At 41.6% G+C, this 20,923-nt stretch overlaps 1 protein-coding gene across 1 annotated transcript in view; it reads left to right on the forward strand.

The window, feature by feature from the left end:
* Positions 1–1,888: 1,888 nt before the first annotated feature.
* The window catches only part of CERS6 (ceramide synthase 6), a 91,482-nt gene continuing 72,447 nt past the window's right edge, over positions 1,889–20,923 (forward strand). The window contains exon 1 of the mRNA XM_041473212.1: positions 1,889–2,435. Within this exon, the coding sequence (XP_041329146.1) occupies positions 2,266–2,435 (170 nt within the window). The 5' untranslated portion in view covers positions 1,889–2,265. The remainder of the gene's footprint in view (positions 2,436–20,923) is intronic.

Here is a 20,923-nt window from a genome sequence, read left to right on the forward strand (position 1 = left end):
TGAGAACAGACATGTATATTGAATGTACTTCTAAACTGACTGGAATATTGAAATAGGCTGCAAAAAGGTCACCTTCAGCTATGGGATAATGACACCAATTGTCTGACTAAAAATAGCTTTGCCATAAACACAATTATTAGCAAAGTAAATGGTTATCTGTGTGTTGACAGATATTAAAACAATACCTAAAGAACTTTTAACCAAAGTTGATGCTTCTGAGGTCGTTCTGAGGATGTGCCCTCATACCTCCATTTAAAACTCACTTATGCACATCCATTCAGAAAACGGAGTGATCTGGACGATTTGAGAGGTGTATGTGTACGTGCAGGAGCCAGCTCAGGTGTATGTGAGAATGTGCTGAAAGATAAGCTCCCAGGAAAAATTCTAGGGGAGTTCTAGGTCAGCTGGAAGAGAGGTGAAATCTGACTGTGAGGACAAGGCAGAGAAGTTGGAAGGAAGGATAGGCAATTTTTTGGTACTGGATGAAAGGACTCTTGACGATTTGAGTGAATAAGTATTTTCCTATGCTCAGAAAAAATCTTATTTTTATGTGAGTAAAACTTCATTGGGGTGTGGAACTCATGGTCTGCTTTCCCTCCGAACTGAAATTCCAGCAAAGCCCTGGATTTTGACAGGTCATGTCAGAGAAGAATCCTGAGACAAAGTGAAGGAAGAGCTGGGGCCAGGCAGATCTGGCAGTGGTGCTAGAACTCACACTTTTTTCCAGACAATTTGAAGGAGAGACTGTACTCTCTCCCCTAGAAGCAACCACAAGAACTGAATTGGAATAATAATACAGCCACTTAGGAAATTGTCTCATCAATAAAACAGAAACATTCACTGGCAGGTTTACCTGCATGGCTCATCAGCCATCCTGCCAAAGTATTTCCTGAAATTTCCCTGAAATGTCCTAGATGGAAATTATCTCCATATACAGAAGTTGTTAGCTTCCTTTAAATTGATGTGACATTTTCCACAGCATTATGTTTGACTTATGATTTTATTCAGCACATAAATGTCAGCACAGACACGAGGAGCTGTGCAATTAATTTTTCAGGAAGGGCAAATAGAGCCAGTGGGGTAAAAAGAGCAAGTTAGCATAAAACATAAAAGTGGATGATAAAACTCTGAAGTGTGTGCAGAGGTCTGGGTCTCAGTATTCGATAGCCTGACAGAAAGTATGATGATACAGTGAAGAAAACAGAAGGCATCTAAGATAAACTGAGGTGGGGCAGAAAAAAAGTGATGTTACAGGAGCTACTATTTCAATTAATTCTGTGTGTGCCAGGACCACCACACGTGCAGTCCTTTGGCTATAGCTATATTAAAGCCTGCTGTAAAGTTTAGTCAAATCAATTGTAGTTTTCCTCTTGCAGCATATCTCTAGCAAGACATGGCAATGAGATAAGGAATCAGAAGTAAAAATCTATGTAAAACGAAAAAGGTTTTTTTTTAGCCAGGAATGCAAAGCCATAGTCCTAACCTCAATCTTGTTGCTGATGAGTCGCGTGCTTTTCCATGCCACATTAACACGTGTTTGCTGTACCCGCGTTCAGAGTAAAGTCATTGAATGTTTGAGAGTCCTTCCACCCGGGACAGCCCCGTTCGCGATTAAACACCTCAGCCGAGGGGGCCGGGAGCAGCGCTCCGGGCAGGGGATACTCTCGGGGACCGGACTGCGGAAGCCGACCCCGGCCCGCCTGGCTGTGCAGAATTCATAGAGGGCTTTTCACTCCTGCCCCCTGCCTACTCCTACCGGGCGACAGCCTTTCCAGGCTCGCCGGGACCTCAGCTGGGCGGCGAAAGGGCGGGTGGGTGACACGGAGCGGAGCCGCCAGGGCGGCGGGCCCCGGGCCGGCGCTGAGGCGGAGGCTGCCCCGGTGGGCACAGCGCTGCTGCCGGCAGCCTCGGCGAGTTCCCCGGGGATGGGGTCTCTCTTGCTCGGGCTGCGTCTCTTCGGTTTCGGGCTTCGGTGCGGTCTTTAGGCAGGGGAAAGGGGCGGGGGAAGGCGGCTCCGGACCACCCGGCGGGGCCCCGAGCAGCGGCGGGAGCTGGCGGGAGCCAATGGGTGCCGGCGCGGCCGTGTGACAGGCGGGGCGGCCGCTGCCCCCGCCAGGCGGGGAACCTGCACGGCGGCGCTTGGCAGCATCATCCGCGGCTGCGGGGCTGACACACGCCTCCATCCTCCTCTCTCCCGGCAGCCGCTCACACGCGCCTCGCCGCGGGCGGAGCGGAGCGAGGGGCGCCCCGGCAGACAAAGCAAAGATGGCAGGGATCCTCGCCTGGTTCTGGAACGAGCGGTTCTGGCTGCCGCACAACGTCACCTGGGCGGACCTGCAGAGCACGGAGGAAGCCGCATTCCCGCAGGCGGAGGACCTCTACCTCGCCTTCCCCCTGGCCTTCTGCATCTTCATGATCCGGCTGCTCTTCGAAAGGTAACGCCGAGCCCCTCACGCCGCCGCGGGCTTGGCTGGGCGGGCCCAAGGGCGGCCGAGGAGCTTTGTCAGCCCAGCGTCTTCCCTCGCCGCTGCTTCTCTGCCGGTCTTGCCTGGCCCTTACGTTATCCCTGCCCCCTCGGCTGGTCACGTAGCGGGCCCGATGCGGGAAGGTGGAGGGGTTCGAGAGGCAGCCAACACGCCGTTCCCGCTGTCTGCAGCGCGGCCCGGCGCGGGCGCTAGGAGGCGAGGTCCGCCCGGGAATGGGCGCAGCCCTCCCGCCACCTGCGCCGGCCGCGGCGGGCGGGGGAGAAGGCCCTCCGGCACCTGTGCGGCTTGGGGCGCTTGCCCGCGACCCACGGGCTGCGCCGGGGTCCTGTCTTCCCCCCTCACGGAAGCTCCGCAGAAGAGTGGCGACCGGGAAGTGATCCCGGCAGGAGAGTTTGCCCGCGCCCCCGCCGCAGGGCCGCTCTCCACAGCGAAGCCCGCGCTGGGTCCGCTGCGCGGCCGGGAGCGGCGGCGGGAGCTGGGGCCGGCGGCTGTTCAGCTGTTCCGCGTGGGGCCTCAGGTGGGAAGGGGCAGTTCTTGGTGAGGGCAGCCCGGAGCAGCGGGGCTGAGCAGAGCTGTGCGTGGCCAGTGCAGATGGTGTCGGTGAGCGGTCCGTGCGAATGTCGGAACACTCAGAATGTGGAAGCTCAGTGATGAAACGCGCTAGACGCTGTTCGTCTCTGAACCAAACTCACCGTTCTTCGAGGCTGCTGAACTCATAAACCACGTTTCACGAATACATAAATACGTATATATGTATGCTTAAACATAAGGCGTCAGACTAGCGCTCGGTCAGCAGGGGCTGTATTTTCTGTGGGTGTTCCCGAGCGGGTGCTGGGCAGGGGCCGCCTGTCTCGGGCACGCAGCAGGAGCCAAGCGGGCGCTCCCTTGAGCACGCTGCTGCTCCGCCTGACAAAGGTGCTGCTCCCTCAACAGCAGAGAACAAAAGAACGACTCCTTATGCCAACACCTACGTGTTTTCAGTGTTGTTTTCTTAGGCATGCTATTAGGGTAGTCAAGGAAGATAAAGGAAGACCGGTAGTTACTACATGCCAGAGAAGGGCTGTAAAGATACTTTAAAAATTATAAAAGAGCTTATCTGCCAGGTACCACTTCAAATTTCCTAAGCATTCCCTCTCCCTGGTTAGAACTTGCCTGTATTCCTTGCTTGGTTGAGAGGACCATATTTGTTTTGAAAAATAAGCTGTCATGGGCTGTTGTAATCATCTGTGTTGCTTTACAGGTTTACTGAACAGCAAAAATTGTCATCTGTCTGAAAATCTGAGGTTGTGAAAAGTTAATTGAAGCAATTGAGTTAAATGCTGCAATATAGTTACAAGTGGAGTAATAAGTACAATTACAAGTATTTAGATTATATCACAAAATTTTTTTTTTGCAATCTGTATGATGGGTATTTTCGAGTGTTGAAAGCAGGTGCATGATATTGCATCTCTTGTCATCTGAACTGCAGTAAGCATCACAGCAGGACTGTGTTTTGATGGAGGAACAGCTAGTCAGAGAGATAAACTTGAGGCTGAAACTAACTCACATTTCTGCTAATCCTGATGTGGCTATTGTTTGCATTGCAGAAGCTACTCTGATTATGTCGTAGTTTGTGTCCGCTTACTCTGGTTATTTTTCTTCATTCATTTAAAGTAATGTTTAATTTTGAAATGCATTACATTTTAAAGTGTTAGTTATACATATAGATGAGAATACCAGTATTGTTTAAATTCTCTTGTATTCATTAGGCAGATTTTGAAATGTATATCTAGAAATGTGTTCTGCTAACCTGACTGTAGGTGAGAGACCTCCAAAGATGTTTTACTAACAATTACTTAGGTATGTGTTTTTTCCTTTTCAAATTAAAATAAATTCCATAACTCCGCTGTGAGAGTAGGATCAGGCTGTTTTGTGTGGGATTAATTCACATGGCATGGTACAACAGTGATTTTTCATGTAGAGCATTTTATTAAAGCAGGCTGAGCAAAAGCAACTGGACCTGTTTCCACTGATGAAAGCAGGGGGATTGTGTATGACTTTGAATGGGGGAATGATCAAGCTTTATTATTGCTTATTGTTAATTGGTTTTTTCAGATTTCTGTGCTTTGGTTGTTGGGAGCTACAGAAATCCTTCATGCACATCATCAATTAACGGTCTGAAATTATCCACGATTAGAAGGGGGAAGAGAGGAAGATCTTTAAAACTGATTTTTTCTTTCTTCTCAGTATTAGAACATGGGGTTTTTTTTAAACTCAAGTTGTGGATGACTGATGTATGTGATGCATCCTGCAACATACTCCTACAGATGTTTAGCCATTGCAATGATAGCAGCTAAAGAAGAAATAAGAATAGATTCTGTTACACATTTTAAAAAACTTGCAGATTTATTTTAGATCTATGACTGTACTGTAGCATTTGTAACATCAAGGTAGTCTCTCTTTTGTTTTGGAAGATACCCTAACTCTAATACAGGTGCTCTTGTGATTCTGTACACTGGTTGGTAAGCAGACACAAGGTGTTAAGAATCTGATTATGTGTTTTATATCCATTATTTTCAGACTGCTTCATAGCAGCTGACTGCTAGGCTGCTGTAGCAGTATGGTTTATTCCTCTGCTTCATAGGAATGGTTACTAACTTCATGAATCCTCACAATAGTAAGAAACAGTTTGGGGGAGTTGGACTTTACGTGTCTTTGCTCACAAAGTTCTTGACGTGTTTGGGGGATGCAACTTGCAGTGCTGAAAGTGTGCTTCATAGGAATGGTTACTAACTTAATGAATCCTCACAATAGTAAGAAACACAGTTTGGGGGAGTTGGACTTCACGTGTCTTTGCTCACAAAGTTCTTGACGTGTTTGGGGGATGCAACTTGCAATGCTGAAAGCTGACATTATATTCTATATACATATGTATTTGTGTGTACATATTTGCAGGTGGAATTGAAATTACAGAACTTGGAAATTTTGTTCTCTACATATACACGTATTATTTACAGAGTTAATCCTAGGAGGATTGCTGTTGTTGTTTGTTACTGGTTTGGTGAATCACCTAACCAAGCCAAGAAAATAATCTAGACGCTTCTTTATTTTTTTTTTCTCCTTTCAAATGGGTTATTTTTTTGTTGATTTCCTTGTCCTGCTATCCCTGACCAGCCCTCTTGAATGAATGGAAAAGGTAGATTAGAACATTAATGGTATGTTCAGTCACCTCAGCAAGTGGATCTGATGATGATGAGCTCTCCTGAAATAAGCTTTGGTCTGAGGTACAATCTCACAGTCATGAGATTTAGCGGATGTATCTGCTGAGGTTATCATAGTTATGGATAAGGTGTTAAAATACTTTAACAGCCTTGTTTCCCTTCCTTCTCATTCATCTTTCTTTGAACACAAAGTACATTTTAGAAAATTATAATAACTAAGCACAAAGATAGTGTTACCTAGTAATTTGGAAGATGGCAGAAGTTTAGCAATGCAGTGAGTAATGTGGGAACATATTTCCCCCAAGTATGTATCCATTTTGTGTGTCTTACTATGTTTTCTAAAGGCATGTAACAATTAAGGATACCCCTTGTACTATACAATGCCTTCAGGTAATGTAAATGTTCAATAGTATGTCTCTGTCTCCCTGGATCCTTTCCAGTTCTAGTGTGGGAAAGACAGCTTAAAGCTGAATTGAAACTGATCTTACTAAGAGCAGGGTGTTGTAGTTTTCATTGGCCTAAAAAAAATAAATAAACACCTGTTGTTCTGGGTAAATACAATTTTTCTTCTTTTGTTTATGTGCTAGCATAAACTTCTTTTGTTCTGTGCGAGCACTGCTCAGAAGCAGCATCCTTTCCTAAACTCCTAAGCATGTCCTCTCCCAGGAGTGTGTGCTTATACAAAAACTGTATTCACTCAGCAATCAGTGTTTGTTGGACACAAAGCACGAGGGTAACATTCCTGTTTTAGAGACTTCTCTCAAGAGAGAAATTGACTGAATCCTCCAAAAGGATTCGTCATGAAATAGATTTCTGATGTGGTCCAGCAATCTTCTGAGTCAAGTAGTATATTTCTGCTTTCTTTACAGTTGGCTCACCTATTGAAGTTACTCATAGTTCATCTTTGCACTGTAGTTGCACTGTATTTTATTTCCCTCATCTTGTAAGCAGCAGTTTGGGCTCAGACCTAATGAAATCACTCAATGAATCAGCAGACTGCTTATATTGCTTTTATTGTAATCTGGCCTTGATGAGGAGCAGTTCTCAAAGGTGATGCTGATATTCTGCAGTTGATGGAATGGCTCATAAGGTCAGAGATAGCTTGATTATATATAGCAACAGCCCTCCAGCTGCACTGACTTGAGCTGAGCCAGCCACATCATTTACTATTACTCCGATCAAGATACTGTAGACACTGAGCATATGGAAATTCATGGCTTTTATTTGAAACTGCTTTTGTAATGATAATTCAGTCTCAAAGGTAACCTCAGCTGATTTTCATTTAGTATGACACAGTAGAATACCTAGTGGATCTCGGTGACATGATACAATGACTGTATGGGCATGTATATATATATTTTTGCTAACCAGAAAAATTCATTTGGATGACAATACATACAATCTTACGAGTTTTTCTGGTGTGTAGTGTATACATACAAATTTTATTTTTGTGCTCCATAGGACAGCTAGTATTGGTGTTTTTTTACAACAAAAAAGAGGCTAGACAGGGTATAAATTTTGAAAGTGAGTGTACAAACCTCCAGTACTTCCAGCAGCCCAAAACCATTGGGAGAGGTTGGGTGCAGCACTGATGGTTATTTCTGTGAAAACCTTTTTCTAGGCTGTGATATTTACAGATTTTTTGCTCACTTCCCTTTGTGTTAGGCAAAATCTGATCATTCAGGTGTAATTCATTTGTAAGTGGATGCATGTGTTCTGACAATAACTTTCTCAGTTCTTTCTTTACCTTTTTTTTATAATTTCTTTTTTTCCATAAGATGACATGTAGGGCTTTTTGCTTGATTGCTATTTACTAAGTGCTTGATTCTGTCAAAATTGAATAGGATATTGAAATTGCTAACGTGTATGAAAAGACAGACCCTGGAAAGAAAATAACTAAAAAACTACTTCTTTTCAACTTTAAATCAATTTTATTTTAAAAAGTAACAATAGAGCCTTAGCAGTAAATAGCTTTAAAATGCATTTATATCTTGCTGATTGTACTATTCATTTCTCTGTGTTTCTTTAAGCTACGAATTTTCTGTCATTTATCTTTTTCTTTATATAACCAGTTTTTGTTTCCTAGGGTTGCAGGGTTGAGCTTCAGCCACTAACACTTGCAGACTAACACTTCCCAACAAAAGGACTGTTTTACCTGCAGAGCTGTTGTCTGTCTTGGCTGGTCTCTTACCAGCTCAGACCAGTGCAGTGTATGCTCTCACACGCTGGTTCTGCTGCCAGTGCTGGCTGGTACTGTCTCTGTTGTATAATGCAGTTGTGTGTTCACACATAGGCTTAGAGTGTTCCTTTGAAAGAAGGTGGAGTGGATAAAATGCACACTATATGAATGTCCTTCATATAAGACCATTTACAGATGTGCATTAGTGTCTGTCTTAAAATTAGGAGTTAAATGGGAAATGCGTGCTGAGCTCCAGAAGAGAATGCCATTAAACGTGATTCCTAAAATATCCATGTGAGAGAAGTGTGACAGCTAAACCACAGCTCTGCCAACGGAAAGTTTTCAGTGACAGGTCACTAGTGGGTGCTGGGAGCCTGTTAGTGCGGTAGAGCCACATTAGTGGGGTTTTATCTGAGTGCAGGTTCCAGTTAATGTAGCAACTCCAGTTTGGTTCCTGCCTGGATTCCTGCAACCATGCAATTGGATCCAAATTACCTGTGTTGTGTCTTTTTCTGCTGCCCTACTTCTGCCTCTGTCACTGATTAATAGGCGTTTGCCAAGGATTTGTTTTTGGGAAAAGAATAGCTTCTGGTATGCTGCCCATTTCTATGCATCTGCAGACCAGTGTCTTATTAGTCCTTACAAAATATGTAGTAAATTAACATTTGGGATATTCTGTTCCCTTAAATCTATCACTGTTACTGTCAACAGGGTTGATGCCTGAGCTGAACAGTGTTTATTTGACTATATTTTGGGGGAGAGGCTTGTTCTTTTTTCTCAAGTTGTTAAATATCCCATGCCTGCCATAGTTTATTAGCATGTGGTGTTTCTGTGCCTGTCTCTAGATGGTCTTGGAGTTTTGAGAAGAAAGTTAAAATTACAGCATAAAACTATACAGCTTTTGTAAGTGATGTAACCTTATATAATATCCAGTTGTATGCTTAAGACTGTGGTTGGCGCCTGATGGGCAATCAGATGCATAAGGTGTTTATCAACAGTTCCTTGGAGGAGTTGATCTAACACCTGGATTGCTTTGTGTCTCCCCCCAGAGTGACTTCCTTCACTCACTGGGCACTTGCAGATTTTGGGGGACAGCCAAGGGAAAGGAAGGGTCTCTGATCATGAAACATGTGATTATTTGGAACAGGAGGAATTACTAATGTCTTGCTTTAAGGCGAGCAAAGTTTCTGACAATCAGATGGGCTGAGAACTTCTGTCTTCTGGGGGGAAATGTTTTTAGCACATAGTCCTTATGGAGGACTAACTGCACCATATGGCGTCCAGCAGTTTCTGGTGATGCCTTTCTGGTTATTGTGAAGTAGTCGAACTGCAGCCAGGGTGAGAGAACTGGAGTATTTAGCACAGTCAGTTGAAATCTTAGAGATGGTTTTTGTAACACAAAGTTGTGACTTCTGCACATAAAAAGGAGAGTAAACTGTATTTTTTCCCCCTATGTAGTTAATATCTCTCTTAATAGCAAATTCTGCTGTTGTTAAGCTTTAATATTTCTGAGCAATTGTAAAGCCTCATGTAACTATTACTGATGTAGCACAATCAAATTTTAACTCTCAAGGTAATTGTACAATTACTAAGAAAATTTAAGAGTTGTAAGGGAGTGTTACATCCAGTTAACCATGCCATGTATATTGGCTATTAATCCAAGTTATGTTTTGCACAGGGAGGAATGAAATGTTGAGGGTCTCCAGACTACCTTGTATTAATGAAGTGTCTTTCAGGTTCACTAACCTAAAACTCATTTTAATATTATAAATTATGCGCATTAAAGTTTGGTCTGAAGTGATGAAAAGCCTTCTCTGTGCTCACAGGTCACACTAGAATAGTTAAATCAAAATACCTAAATCACTTGTATTTTTTCACAGTGCAAGTGCAGTAGAAGCTTCCTTTTAATAATATCTTCACTGTACTGGTTTCTCCTGTATGGATGAGGGCAATAGCCTATAGTACTATATTAAAAGAAATAAATCTAGCTGACATAGAACAGAACACTTGTGCACAAACACAGGTTAGAGCTTGGAATGTGTTCATTGGCATAAAATCTTACATTCTTGAGGCTATTTGAGTATTTGTGCTTGCAGTAGTGTTTATCATTTGCAAAAGCTAGTAGCTCTATTTTTATCAGTAGTGAAATAACATAACATGTGGTGTCATCAAGTCTACTCACTGCGCATTTGCCATCCTCTGAGGTAAACTTAGTATTTTTTAGTTCCACAAGCAGAAAGAGAAAAAAGCTTAATAGAAATGATGCTGCAATCCTCACTTCAGCATTGGGATCTCTTCACTCCCTTTTCACCTCTATTCCTGACTGATTTCAGTTCTATATGACATTGAAAAAGTTCAGATACCTGATTATTTTTTCATTGGGACTGCTGTTTACCATGTCTGTGGGACTCCTATCTTTTCACTGAGAAGACAGTGGAAGCAAAGACTACTCTCAGTTTATACTTTCCTAAGGTGTTTGACAGAACTTTAAACTATGAAAACTGCTTTTGTACCAATACTGTCTACCTTGAAATGGTACAAACAAGCTAAACTGCCTAGACTAATGAGAGATGCATTCCTGCAGTGGCAGGGAATTGCTTATTTGGAAATAAGACTTTGCTCTATAGCTCAAAGTAAAGAGCTTACTCAAAAGGAGTCCCTGATCACAGAAGTAATGTGAAAGGAAGATCAGAGTGGTGCATTGTAATATCCCTTGTGCTTGCTCTTCCTCGTGTCTGTTGTGACTGTGTGCTGTATGTATTGCTGAGACACAGCTGCCTCCACAGTTAGAGATAGACAGCTTGGTGTGCTTTTTTTTAAGGGGACTGCTCGGACAAGGGGCTGTTCCTTAAGGGGCACAGAAATTAGCCTTGATATGGCAACTGCTAAAACATAGTAAGTGGGCAGTGTAAATGTGAAATGCTAGTGTAAACCAGTGGGCATTACGGTGTGACAAAGCAGACAAAATTAAATCTACATGAAATGAAAGTGAGCTCAGACATTTTTGGGGTGGTGGATGAACTCAGCACTCCTCAACCAGGAGGAGACCTGTGCAGCTGGTCTTTCATCAGCTGACTTATCAAGGCTACAGCTCTTCGGAGCTCTGCTGTAGCAGATGAGACCAGTGCTTTGTCAGGACCAGAATTCCCCTTACAACTGGAAAGACCAGTTGTTTCTGTTGAAAACAAAGTTCTAGGAAATGAGTGGGTCATGAGTATGTGCCTGTTGACAAGCTTTTCTGCATTTGTCCATTAGCTTTTCCTGCTTCAGTACTTGTGGTTGTCCAAAGCATGCTGCTGGATGAGATGATCAGGTCCAGTTGGGTATAATTAATTCCTGTTATGGGCATCATGTTGGAAAGAAACTCTTGAGAAAAAGAAATGCAGGTGGTTAGACCACAAGCAGAAACGTGCTGTGTATATACTGAAGCAATAATTGGGTGGTTGATTCTTATCTGTCAAGTTTTCCCACACAGTAGTATGAGAGGAGGGTGAGAACTGATATGATAAGAGAGTAGCCTGAAAATAATTCAGTAGCTCCGGCGCCAAACATTTCCCAGTGTTACAACACTTGTACTAAATTAACAGTGATTGCATTGTTATGATGATGACAAATTGAACTGTAGATGGAGTTCTGGGAGTGCTGGTGGACACAGATTCTTCTTAGTGGTGTACAGTGAAAGGACAAGAGGCAACGAGCAATTGATAGGCATAAAATTCTGTTTAAACAAACTTTTTCTTGGGATGGTTGTGAAACACTATGACAGGTTACTCAGAGAAGCTGTGGAGTCTAGTTGTGGATGTACTTGGAGAACGTGGGCATAGTTCTGCACTGATTGACCATCCAGCAGATTTGGTGATCTCCAGAGGTCTCTTCCAACCTTGGTGGTTGTGTGAGGTCATCAACCTCACAGAATGACATAGGTGCAGGCCTCCAGGGCGCTCCTGAGACCTGTGTCTGGATGAAGTTTGTAAACTGTGTTGGAAAACGGAATAGGAGAGAATTAAGTTGAAGTTTACTGGAAGCTTACAGAAGAAAATTCAGGCAGAGCACATAACATTTGATTGAATGGACATCTGGACTTTCCATTTCCTGTAGGATGGATCTTTTGATTTTTTTGTAGGCTGGTATGTGAACAGATGGGATGTAAATTGAGAAATAGGTGTGGACCTCCTCTACCTAAGACAGGAATTACCTTATGGGTACCCAGAATGAAGTTTGAGTTGCTTTGAAATAAACACATTCTGTCCCCCTTCTAGGATCAATGCTTTGAGTCTCCTACAGCATAAAATTTGATTATAACAGGCCATTTTGAGGATAATTTTAGTTTTGTTCCACTTGTTTCTTCTCAACACTGCAATATCTTTAAGATAATTTTGGGTTTGAAAAAATTCATGGAAAAAGGTGCTTAGATGACAGAAAACAGAAATCCCATGCCTCACTGGAAAAGCTTTTATTCCCTTTGTGTTCAGGATAATAAGAGTAAATTAGACTTAGGGGAAAAAAGAGAGAAGGCAGTCTTTAGTCTCGTTCACTAATTCTTTATATTGGTAATAAACTGCATAGTTGAAAATACATTTGTTTATGTGTGTGACAGAGAGTAATATATATGCCACAGTGGCATCATGTCATTCTGATGTAATGTGCTTTTTTCTATTTTGTTTTTAATATCCTTACATCAAAAAATAGTTGTAAGGTGTGCATGTAAAATATTGAGTGCTCTAGAAAATGAGATTTTGCAATGTCACTTTTTGGGGTGATAATGAAACAGTTTGATATTCGACACAAGAAACATACCTTTTCTCCTAATTAGAGGTCCTATCATGTGTGCTAATCTGGAATTGTTATTTTCTAGATCATTTACAGGAAACGTGAAAAATACTTGATTTTCTTCCAGTTTGGAATGAAATGGCAAGTTAGAAATGTCAAAATTGCATCAGGAGCAGATGTCCTGACTTTCAGCCAACACTGACTGATAAATGAGTTTGGTTAGAAGACAAGGATGTAGAGATAAAAATGAGATCTCTATAGCATTGCCAGCCTCCAGAATCACACATTCTTCGCCAGAGTTAACCAGTTTGTATCATGCATGATACACAGAAAGTTTTATTGTATTTTTCTATTTGTTTGTTTTGTGTTTTGTCAGAGGAAAAAATACCCCTTAACAGGTAACCTGTAAAATTACCTCTTAACAGGTTGATTTTTTTGAAAATAGGCTGATGGTTTGTTAGAATCATGGCAAGAGTTTGAATCTCTAGCCTGACATTTACCTTCAGTTGTCAAAAGTGTGCTGGCAGAAATAGGACACTACTTCATCTTGCTTACTCTTCCACCAAGAGCTGCCTCTGAGGTTTGAAGAGAGCCCAGCTGCTTGTATCCATCGCATGAGTATTCCTCGTGTTTTGCCTCGTTTCCCAAATAATTCAGGTGTAACACGAGAGCGGTTTAGAGCTTTAAATACTAATAACAAACCTCTTAAGTAAGTTGCCTCAAAGGAAAGAAAACTTCAAATTTACCTTGAAGGATTTGCTTTTACACTTATTTTTAAGGGTTCTCAAGGGTTTCAAGCTGATCCTAATTTTGTCAAGGGTCTTTCTCAGTTTGGTGGAAAAACAATGCGTTGGTCATCTTCATCTCAAAACCCTTCATGTGCTTATCAGGAAAAAAACCATAGCTTCTTTCACATTTTCTTTCTGTAAAGTCCTGTATCTATACCAGGAAATATTTTTTTTAATGGTTTTTAAATAACCCAAGTGCATTGACTAAGAAAATGACATCTGCTAAATAATCTGCCTTCCTCTTCCAGCTCTCAGACTAGAGCACAGCACATTGAGAAACTATATACAGAGAGGATGTATCTGTCAAAGCACGGATGTTGCCAGCTATGTGGTCCATAAAGTGATGCTTTGATTTCAGTCCTCCATATCCAGTGTTCTGTGTATAATATGCAAGGGACCTCTGCTTCCCTTGAATACCCGTGGCTGAGTTGAGACCTTGGCCACAATAGGAAGGTGTTACTATGGATTTTGTTTGACTTTTTTGTTTATTTGTGGTGGTGGGTTTCTGTCTTGGGGAAGGCTTGTTGGAATGAAGAGCCAAGGCACTAGTACCCAACATCTTACCTTCTTGTTCACATGTAGAAATTTCAAATAAAAAGCAAGATTAGTTCATCTTCATATATAAAAACAGTCCTTAGAATCCAGATATTACCACTTGCATCTTGTCTTCTTTTTCAGACTTGTATTAACTTCGCCTGTGCTATGAATCTCTTGCAAAGCTTTAGGCCTGCCTGGTGCACATGGACTGGTAAATCCTAAGTCCTACATGAAAAAATATGGGCCAGGGGTTTTCATGCTCCCATCCCAGTGACTTCATAGAGTTTGCTGTGAAACATCTTGGATTCCATACATGAGGCTAGTTGTTGGTCTTCCAACATTAGCATGTTTCCCTAGATGAATTTTAATGTAGAAAGAGCATTAATTTTGTGAAACTGTATTACACGCATCAAGAGTTTTGTCACACAATCTTATCGGGTTATTGCAAACAGTAAGATGTGCAGGAGGTGTAAATTATAGTGTCTTTGAGGGGGATTGAACTGATTTGAGGATCTGTATTACACTTGAATATAATTTATTTACTCGTATGTCCTGAGTCTGATCTTCTGCCAATATAAATTAGAAATCAACTTTTGCTGAGTTCTGGTGTTTTATCAGCGTATATCTTCTGTGAAAGACCAGAAGTTTTATGACGTTATGCATGGTCATGTGTATCCATGGAATTTTAGTAATACAGTAACCTAATCTAATAATTAGGTTGCTGTTTTAGTAATTATGAAGCAGAAACAATTATTTCTCCAAATCTATATATACATATATATAAATATATAAAAAAATATATTTTTGCATTGCATTTTTCTTTCCTTTACTAAGTGCCAAATTTTCCTCCTTCTTCCATTTTTTCAGGAGTAATAGTATGTGTGCAGCCAAAAAGTATTAATTTTGTCTGAAAATCCTCACACAAAGAAGGTTGGTTAACATTTCATGTCAACTAGAATGACTTGTCCTTTTTTCACAGAGTGAGAAGTGCTCCTGCATTCTGTGGGATGATGGAGCAGTGAAAAGGACCACATGCTAGCCTTGCTACTCCTTCCCTCAGCCCCTTTAACAGGAACAGCTCCAATAGTGACTGAAGACTGAGCCTGCTGCTTGGTGGCAGGCTGCTGGTACGCACCTTGTGGACAGCTTATCTGTGTCCTGCCTCAGTTCCGCTCTTGCACAAAGCTGCTTTATGGTGGAGAAGACGGTCTGGTACATCTGTGCCATGGTTGTAGCTCCTCTCTACATGTGTAGGGTGGCTGGAAGTAGTATTCAGGTGTTGCCCTAGCAGGCAGTGTGCTGCAATGTGCTGCAACTGCATTGCTGTCAGTCCATGTGACAGGTAGTTTAATGTGAGCCCAGGCATTCTATGTAAACTGCAGTCACTGCCAGAGTAACAATATAAGCAGCTATTAAGAGCTTTGAGTACAAACAAACAGAAAAAGAAAAGTGTTGTCCTTATGATGATGCTGTTTGTTCCACATGTGGTGATTTTGTGATTTAGAGAGTACAACAGGGTGTGTGTACATGTTGATATTAAAATAGGTTGTAATGACGATCTCCATGACTGTCTCAACAAGTCTGCCACTCTGCTTCACAACAAGGCTTTTTTTGCCTTGCCTGATACTGCTGCAGGTATTTGTTTATACTGAATGACATAAAGAGGCCTCTGAATGGGTACACTTGCATAATGAACAGTGCATTCATTGGATCCACCCTGTATTTTCTTACAGCTTCCATTCACTGAGCTTTCTTCAATTGAAGGCTTGGCAAATGTTCCCTCTCAGCCTTGCCTACAGAAGAGCGGTTACCAACCAGAAAACTTAATCACAGGCGTGGGCCTTGCATCCTTCTGGCCCTCCACACTTCTGGCCTGTGAGAAAGTCATGAGAAGTATTTTGGTCTGGTTTTGCTGTTGACATTGAAAGAGTGAGGCTCCTGATCTCAGGAGGTCTAAATTTGAATATTATAGTCAAGTAGAGGACTAAAACTTAGTGTGCTTGTGTTTTCTGCTGATTATTTTGAATAATCTATCACGGGGCCTTGGATCCTTTTTTATGATATGAGCATAACTACAGTAACTGCTTATTACTTCTAAGACCTTTTCATACTTTTTAGTGAGAACTATCACAGATAACAAGAAGTTTTTAGAACTTAATGCAAGTGAGCCATCCTACTGGACTCAAAGCTCCTTTCCCCTTGGACATTTTGCTCTAGTCTTACAGGTGCAGTTGCTTCTGTCCTAGGATAATTTCAGGATGTGTCTGGGATATGTGAGGATAGAGCAGAAGCAAGAAGGTGGAAAATTTCACCTTCACACTGCAGTTTTACGGGATAATTTTCTCCGCCTCTCTTAAATAAGACTTACATGTATAAGGTCTCAGTGATAGGCAGTGACCCTCAACTGTGTGAAGCTTCCACTTCTAAGGGAGCACCATTAATCAGTCCCATTCGTGGTTTGACAAGGGCAGATGTGGAAGATGAAACTACAAAACATGCAGGGCTTGTGGGAGTCCTTACCAGAAATCTGTTTTGGAGAATTCAAATCTCCAAAACAAAAAAAGGCACTTGCAGCTCTAAGCTCTAACAGCCACTGAAGAGTTAATTTTTTTTATAACTTCTTAACACCTTCTTGAATATTGTCTTGCCTGGAAATTTTCTAGCTTATTACTTGAAGAAACAAAAGAAACTCTTCATGGTTGCAAAATGCAAGCTGTCAGGCTGTCTTAATTTTAATAGTATCACCTTGTTCATCCATTTATGGTGTGGCCAGAAGAGTCATAGGCATTTTTCTTTCTCATTTCTTACCTCAGAAATTATATTGAAAGCATAGTAATAACAGCAATAGTAATAGTGGAGTTGATTATTTGCCCGTTTTGAAGGGGCGTTTCTGATGCAGGTCTATAAAGTGAACTTAATGCACATGAACAGTTGAGAAAGGTCTGAACAATAATACGATGGCTGCATAACTGCCTGTGTCTAACAAGGCTGTGTAAAAGTGAAAAACCACCAGAAGGAAATGCTAATGCTCTTCTACATTAATCATGGGATAATGCTTGGCATGATCTGTGAGTGGAGGAGGGCTGCTGCGTGTGGCAGTGCTCTGTACCACAGGGATGTGTCCTCTTTATTTGGCTAGAAAGAAATAAATTTTGTAGCTCACTAAAAGTATGGATTTTAGTAATGCTTTTGGACACCTGAATGTTATCTAGGACACAAAAGAAAAAATACTCACAAAGTTATTCTCTTGTAATTGTTGTAATTTTAATGAAGGACTTTTACTCTTAGGCTTTATTTATGATGGTAGCACGCTAGTGGAATGTGCTTCAGCTATGAGTTTGTAGTTCCATGTTTAGATCTTTCTTCTGCAGCTGGATTATTTATGGTATAAACAAAATGATAAGTTCTTTTGGTCCTACTGCAGAACAAGCTGAGTGAATTTGGCATTCCAAAGCCTCTTTAACAGCGTTAAAAGAATGAGTTATAAAAGCAGAAGTTGGAATACTTCTGTGCCATCAATAAATATTTGCATCTCAGATGACAGATCACGACAAGTCAACCCCCTCATGAGTGTGAGTAATGTAGATAATTTTTGTGGAGATGCAGTGCAGCAGCCACATGACTTGTGGTATGACAATCTGCTGCTCTTCAATATCTTGACACTTCTATTGCTTACTTGGAATTTAAAGTTTAGAGAACTAATTGCTCACCAAACTCTTCCTGTACTTGCTAGGTAAGAATCGTTAATAGAGAGGTTGAGGACCAGAGGTAGGAATGGGGCCGAGAAGTAGAAATGGAAGGAGCACACAGGTGTCTTCTGTAGTGTGGGAGAGGGGAGTGGGACTACAGATACACTGTGTGTGGGGGAAACATGACTGTGATGTAAGGCTGTGCACCTGGGCGGAATGTGGTGTAACCAGGCATGCCTGTTTGTTTGTGTCACCAGCAACAATGTGTTTGCAACTATTCCCTTCAGATATGCTTCTAAATTCCAAGGTATATTAGAACACTTATATCCTAAGCAAGGAAGAGGCTTAGTGGATGTATGTCTTGTCTTCCTCAAGTTGTTAATGAAACAGACCTGAAAATTCTTCAGAAGAATTAAAAATTTGCTTTTTTTTTTTCTTTTTTCCTCTTTTTTGGCAGTAAGAAAGGCATAGTGTTTGTATCATTGCACTCTGGTCCCACGTGGAAAGGTGTAGCATGCCCAGGCACCCCACCCACCTTCTTGCAAAATCATTGATGAAGACAGATGACAACTAAGAGGTGCCAGCTGGGTCAAAATGATAATGGACAGGTATATATTTAGCTCTTCTGATGACATCTAGAAGTCTGTTATTTGGGAGGAACAGCACCCTTTCTTCTCTTTCCAAAATAAGTCAATTAATAACCTTCCAGGTTTGGCTGGAAAATGTAGGTACTGTTATTTCTGGAAGATCTTAGTGGTAGATTAGATCCTTGTCATTCAGCAGAACCCTGGAGGGTCAGTGAGACCAGGAAGTGGTCTGAAAGGTAGCTGAAAGGAAATAAAGGAGATTTATGTTAAGTGTCATTGGGGAAAGTGATTTTCATCTGTAAAGGTTAAAAATAGTATTAAAATGAGACAATTTCTGATTGGTGAGCTGGGAGTTCCAAGAACAGAGGAGTTACAGCTGAGGTGACAAACCTCAATATAGCCAAGAACAATGGGAGACCTTGAGCATGGAGCAAGTAGGTGAAATTGCCTTTTGCAAGAAAGAGAAATACTGTTATTGTTAGTTGTCTAAAGTGGAGTTTTCTTTGCCCATTGCAACTGCCTAACAAACTGCTGTTGGCAAACCAGGACTGATAAAAGGATTCTTGATTTTAAGATAAAGAACATTTCCAATCAGCTGGGCAAGGCATCCTTCATGTTCTTAAGCTATCACAGTGCAAAAGTACTGCTTAAATCATCTGGGGAGCCTAATAGCGTGCTACTCCTATGACTTGAATAGCACGCAAAGTTTCTTTTGTGACATTAAGAATATTGCCAAAGAATTGTTCTTGTTTTATGATGTGCTCTAAGGGGGGGATGTGTGCCTGTGTGTGTGAGAGAAATGGTAATGTTCACTAGTAACCCAGAACAGTTATGATTGCCTGGATCATCTAGAAGCACAAGATGTTTTTAGCAATTAATTTATAGACTGAGCAGATGTTCATTATGGCAAGAACCCAGTAAAGGACTAGAGCTGTTCTCTGAAAGACTCACAGATATTTTCCCAATAACTGAGGTTTAGGGAAAAAAATCTGCAAATTTAATTTTCTTATTGAGAAACACCTATTTCATAAAGGAGATCTTCTGTTAAGTTTGTCATTAGACTATGAGTCATAAGATACATTAATGATCTAACACAAGGAATTTAAACAATTGGAAAAATTCGCTTTACTTACAAGTTTAAGTGTTCTTGAGAGCTATTGTTAAAGTGTATAAAACATTCGTTTGAGTAGCTTTTTTAATAAATGAAGGAGAAAGTAATTTCCATCTTATTTTTTTTTAATTTCAGACAGTATTTTAGAAGTAAAAATAAACTTGGCATCATATCGGAAGCAAACTTAGCTGACAGTGTTGATCTGCTAGACATCATTAAAGAACAGCACAGTTTCTGATTGATTTGGGGAAAAAGAAAGATAAATGAAGGAAGTATCATTTAGATAAATACAGACATACTGTCTCACAACTGTTCAAAGGATTAACACAAAACGTGCTTTGCATTTTTCTAGAAGCAAAAGATCTGTTTTAGAACATAATGCATGAGCACAGCTCAAGGAGAAACACTGGGCATTAAAGTACAGGCTTCAAAACAGTAAATATGCCAAATGTTGCTACCTGACAATGTAGTGGTTCCAGAATGTTTTTAGTTTGGCAATTCTCTTGCAAATGCTTGTTTTTCCTGCCTTACTTTGTCAGCTCCTCATATCTCCCTCAAGAATTCTGTCCTTGCATTTCTTTGCTTGCCTTCTGATCCAGTATACATTCAGCAGAGGTTTCCTAATGTCTTTTTGGGTTCAGGTCCAAGATGCTTCCCCCCTCTAAATGTGCCACTGTCGAAAAACCTGATGAAACAAACATGAACCAATCAGCCCAAAAGAGAACCCGAATGTTTTCCTCAGGATTTCCAGGGTTGTTTTCTACGGTACTGAGGCAATAATTGTTTATGGCTTGCTGAGTTAAGGGTGAAAAATTATTGAAGACAATGAAAGTTCAGCTATAGATAAGATACTACTCAGAAACAAAGGCTAAATGGGGCTGGTTTAGATGAGTTATGTGTAGCATAGCCTTAGCTTCAAAGGAATTTAGCCAAAGGCAGGAATGGTAAAAGTAAAAAAAAATATCAAAGGCTCCCTGTGCACATTCTTGGATTTAGGATGCAGTCTGTGTAGTCTGCTACTCAGCTGCATACTGTGCTCCAAATGGCTTTTCTAGGTGGTCTGTGATAGTCCTGGGTTTGCTGGTGAGAGAGAAGGGCTTTAGCAGCACAATATACACTTTGCATAGCACCTGTGTGGAAAGTGAAATGATGATGATTTCCATTGATTTGAACTAAAAGGGCTCAAGACTGGTTGTGAATTTTGCCAGCCGGATCTGCATGTGTCACATTCCACAATGGTCGTTCTTTTCCACCAAAGCAAATGAACGAGGCACTCCTGCCTGACAGCAGCATCCTCCCCTCTACCCCCAGCACTTGCTTGCCCACCCCTGAGTCCCTTGGCTGCTTCCCAGTCCTCCTAACATGGAAGGCAGCAACAGCAGCAGCGCACAAAGCTGCTGGCACCACATGGTTAGAGGAGGTACTTGCCAGTTTGAGTTGGGACTGGTCCACCCCTGTCAGTCAACAGTCCTGTGGCCCTGTGGCATTCAAAGAGTTGGGACTGGTCCACCCCAGCCTTCAACTGTCAGTCAACAGTCCTGTGGCCCTGTGGCATTCAGCCATGTGAAGGCTGTGG

Source organism: Pyrgilauda ruficollis, unplaced genomic scaffold (genome assembly GCF_017590135.1).
Source record: "Pyrgilauda ruficollis isolate IOZ18807 unplaced genomic scaffold, ASM1759013v1 scaffold3, whole genome shotgun sequence".
NCBI classification, from domain to species: Eukaryota; Metazoa; Chordata; class Aves; order Passeriformes; family Passeridae; genus Pyrgilauda; species Pyrgilauda ruficollis.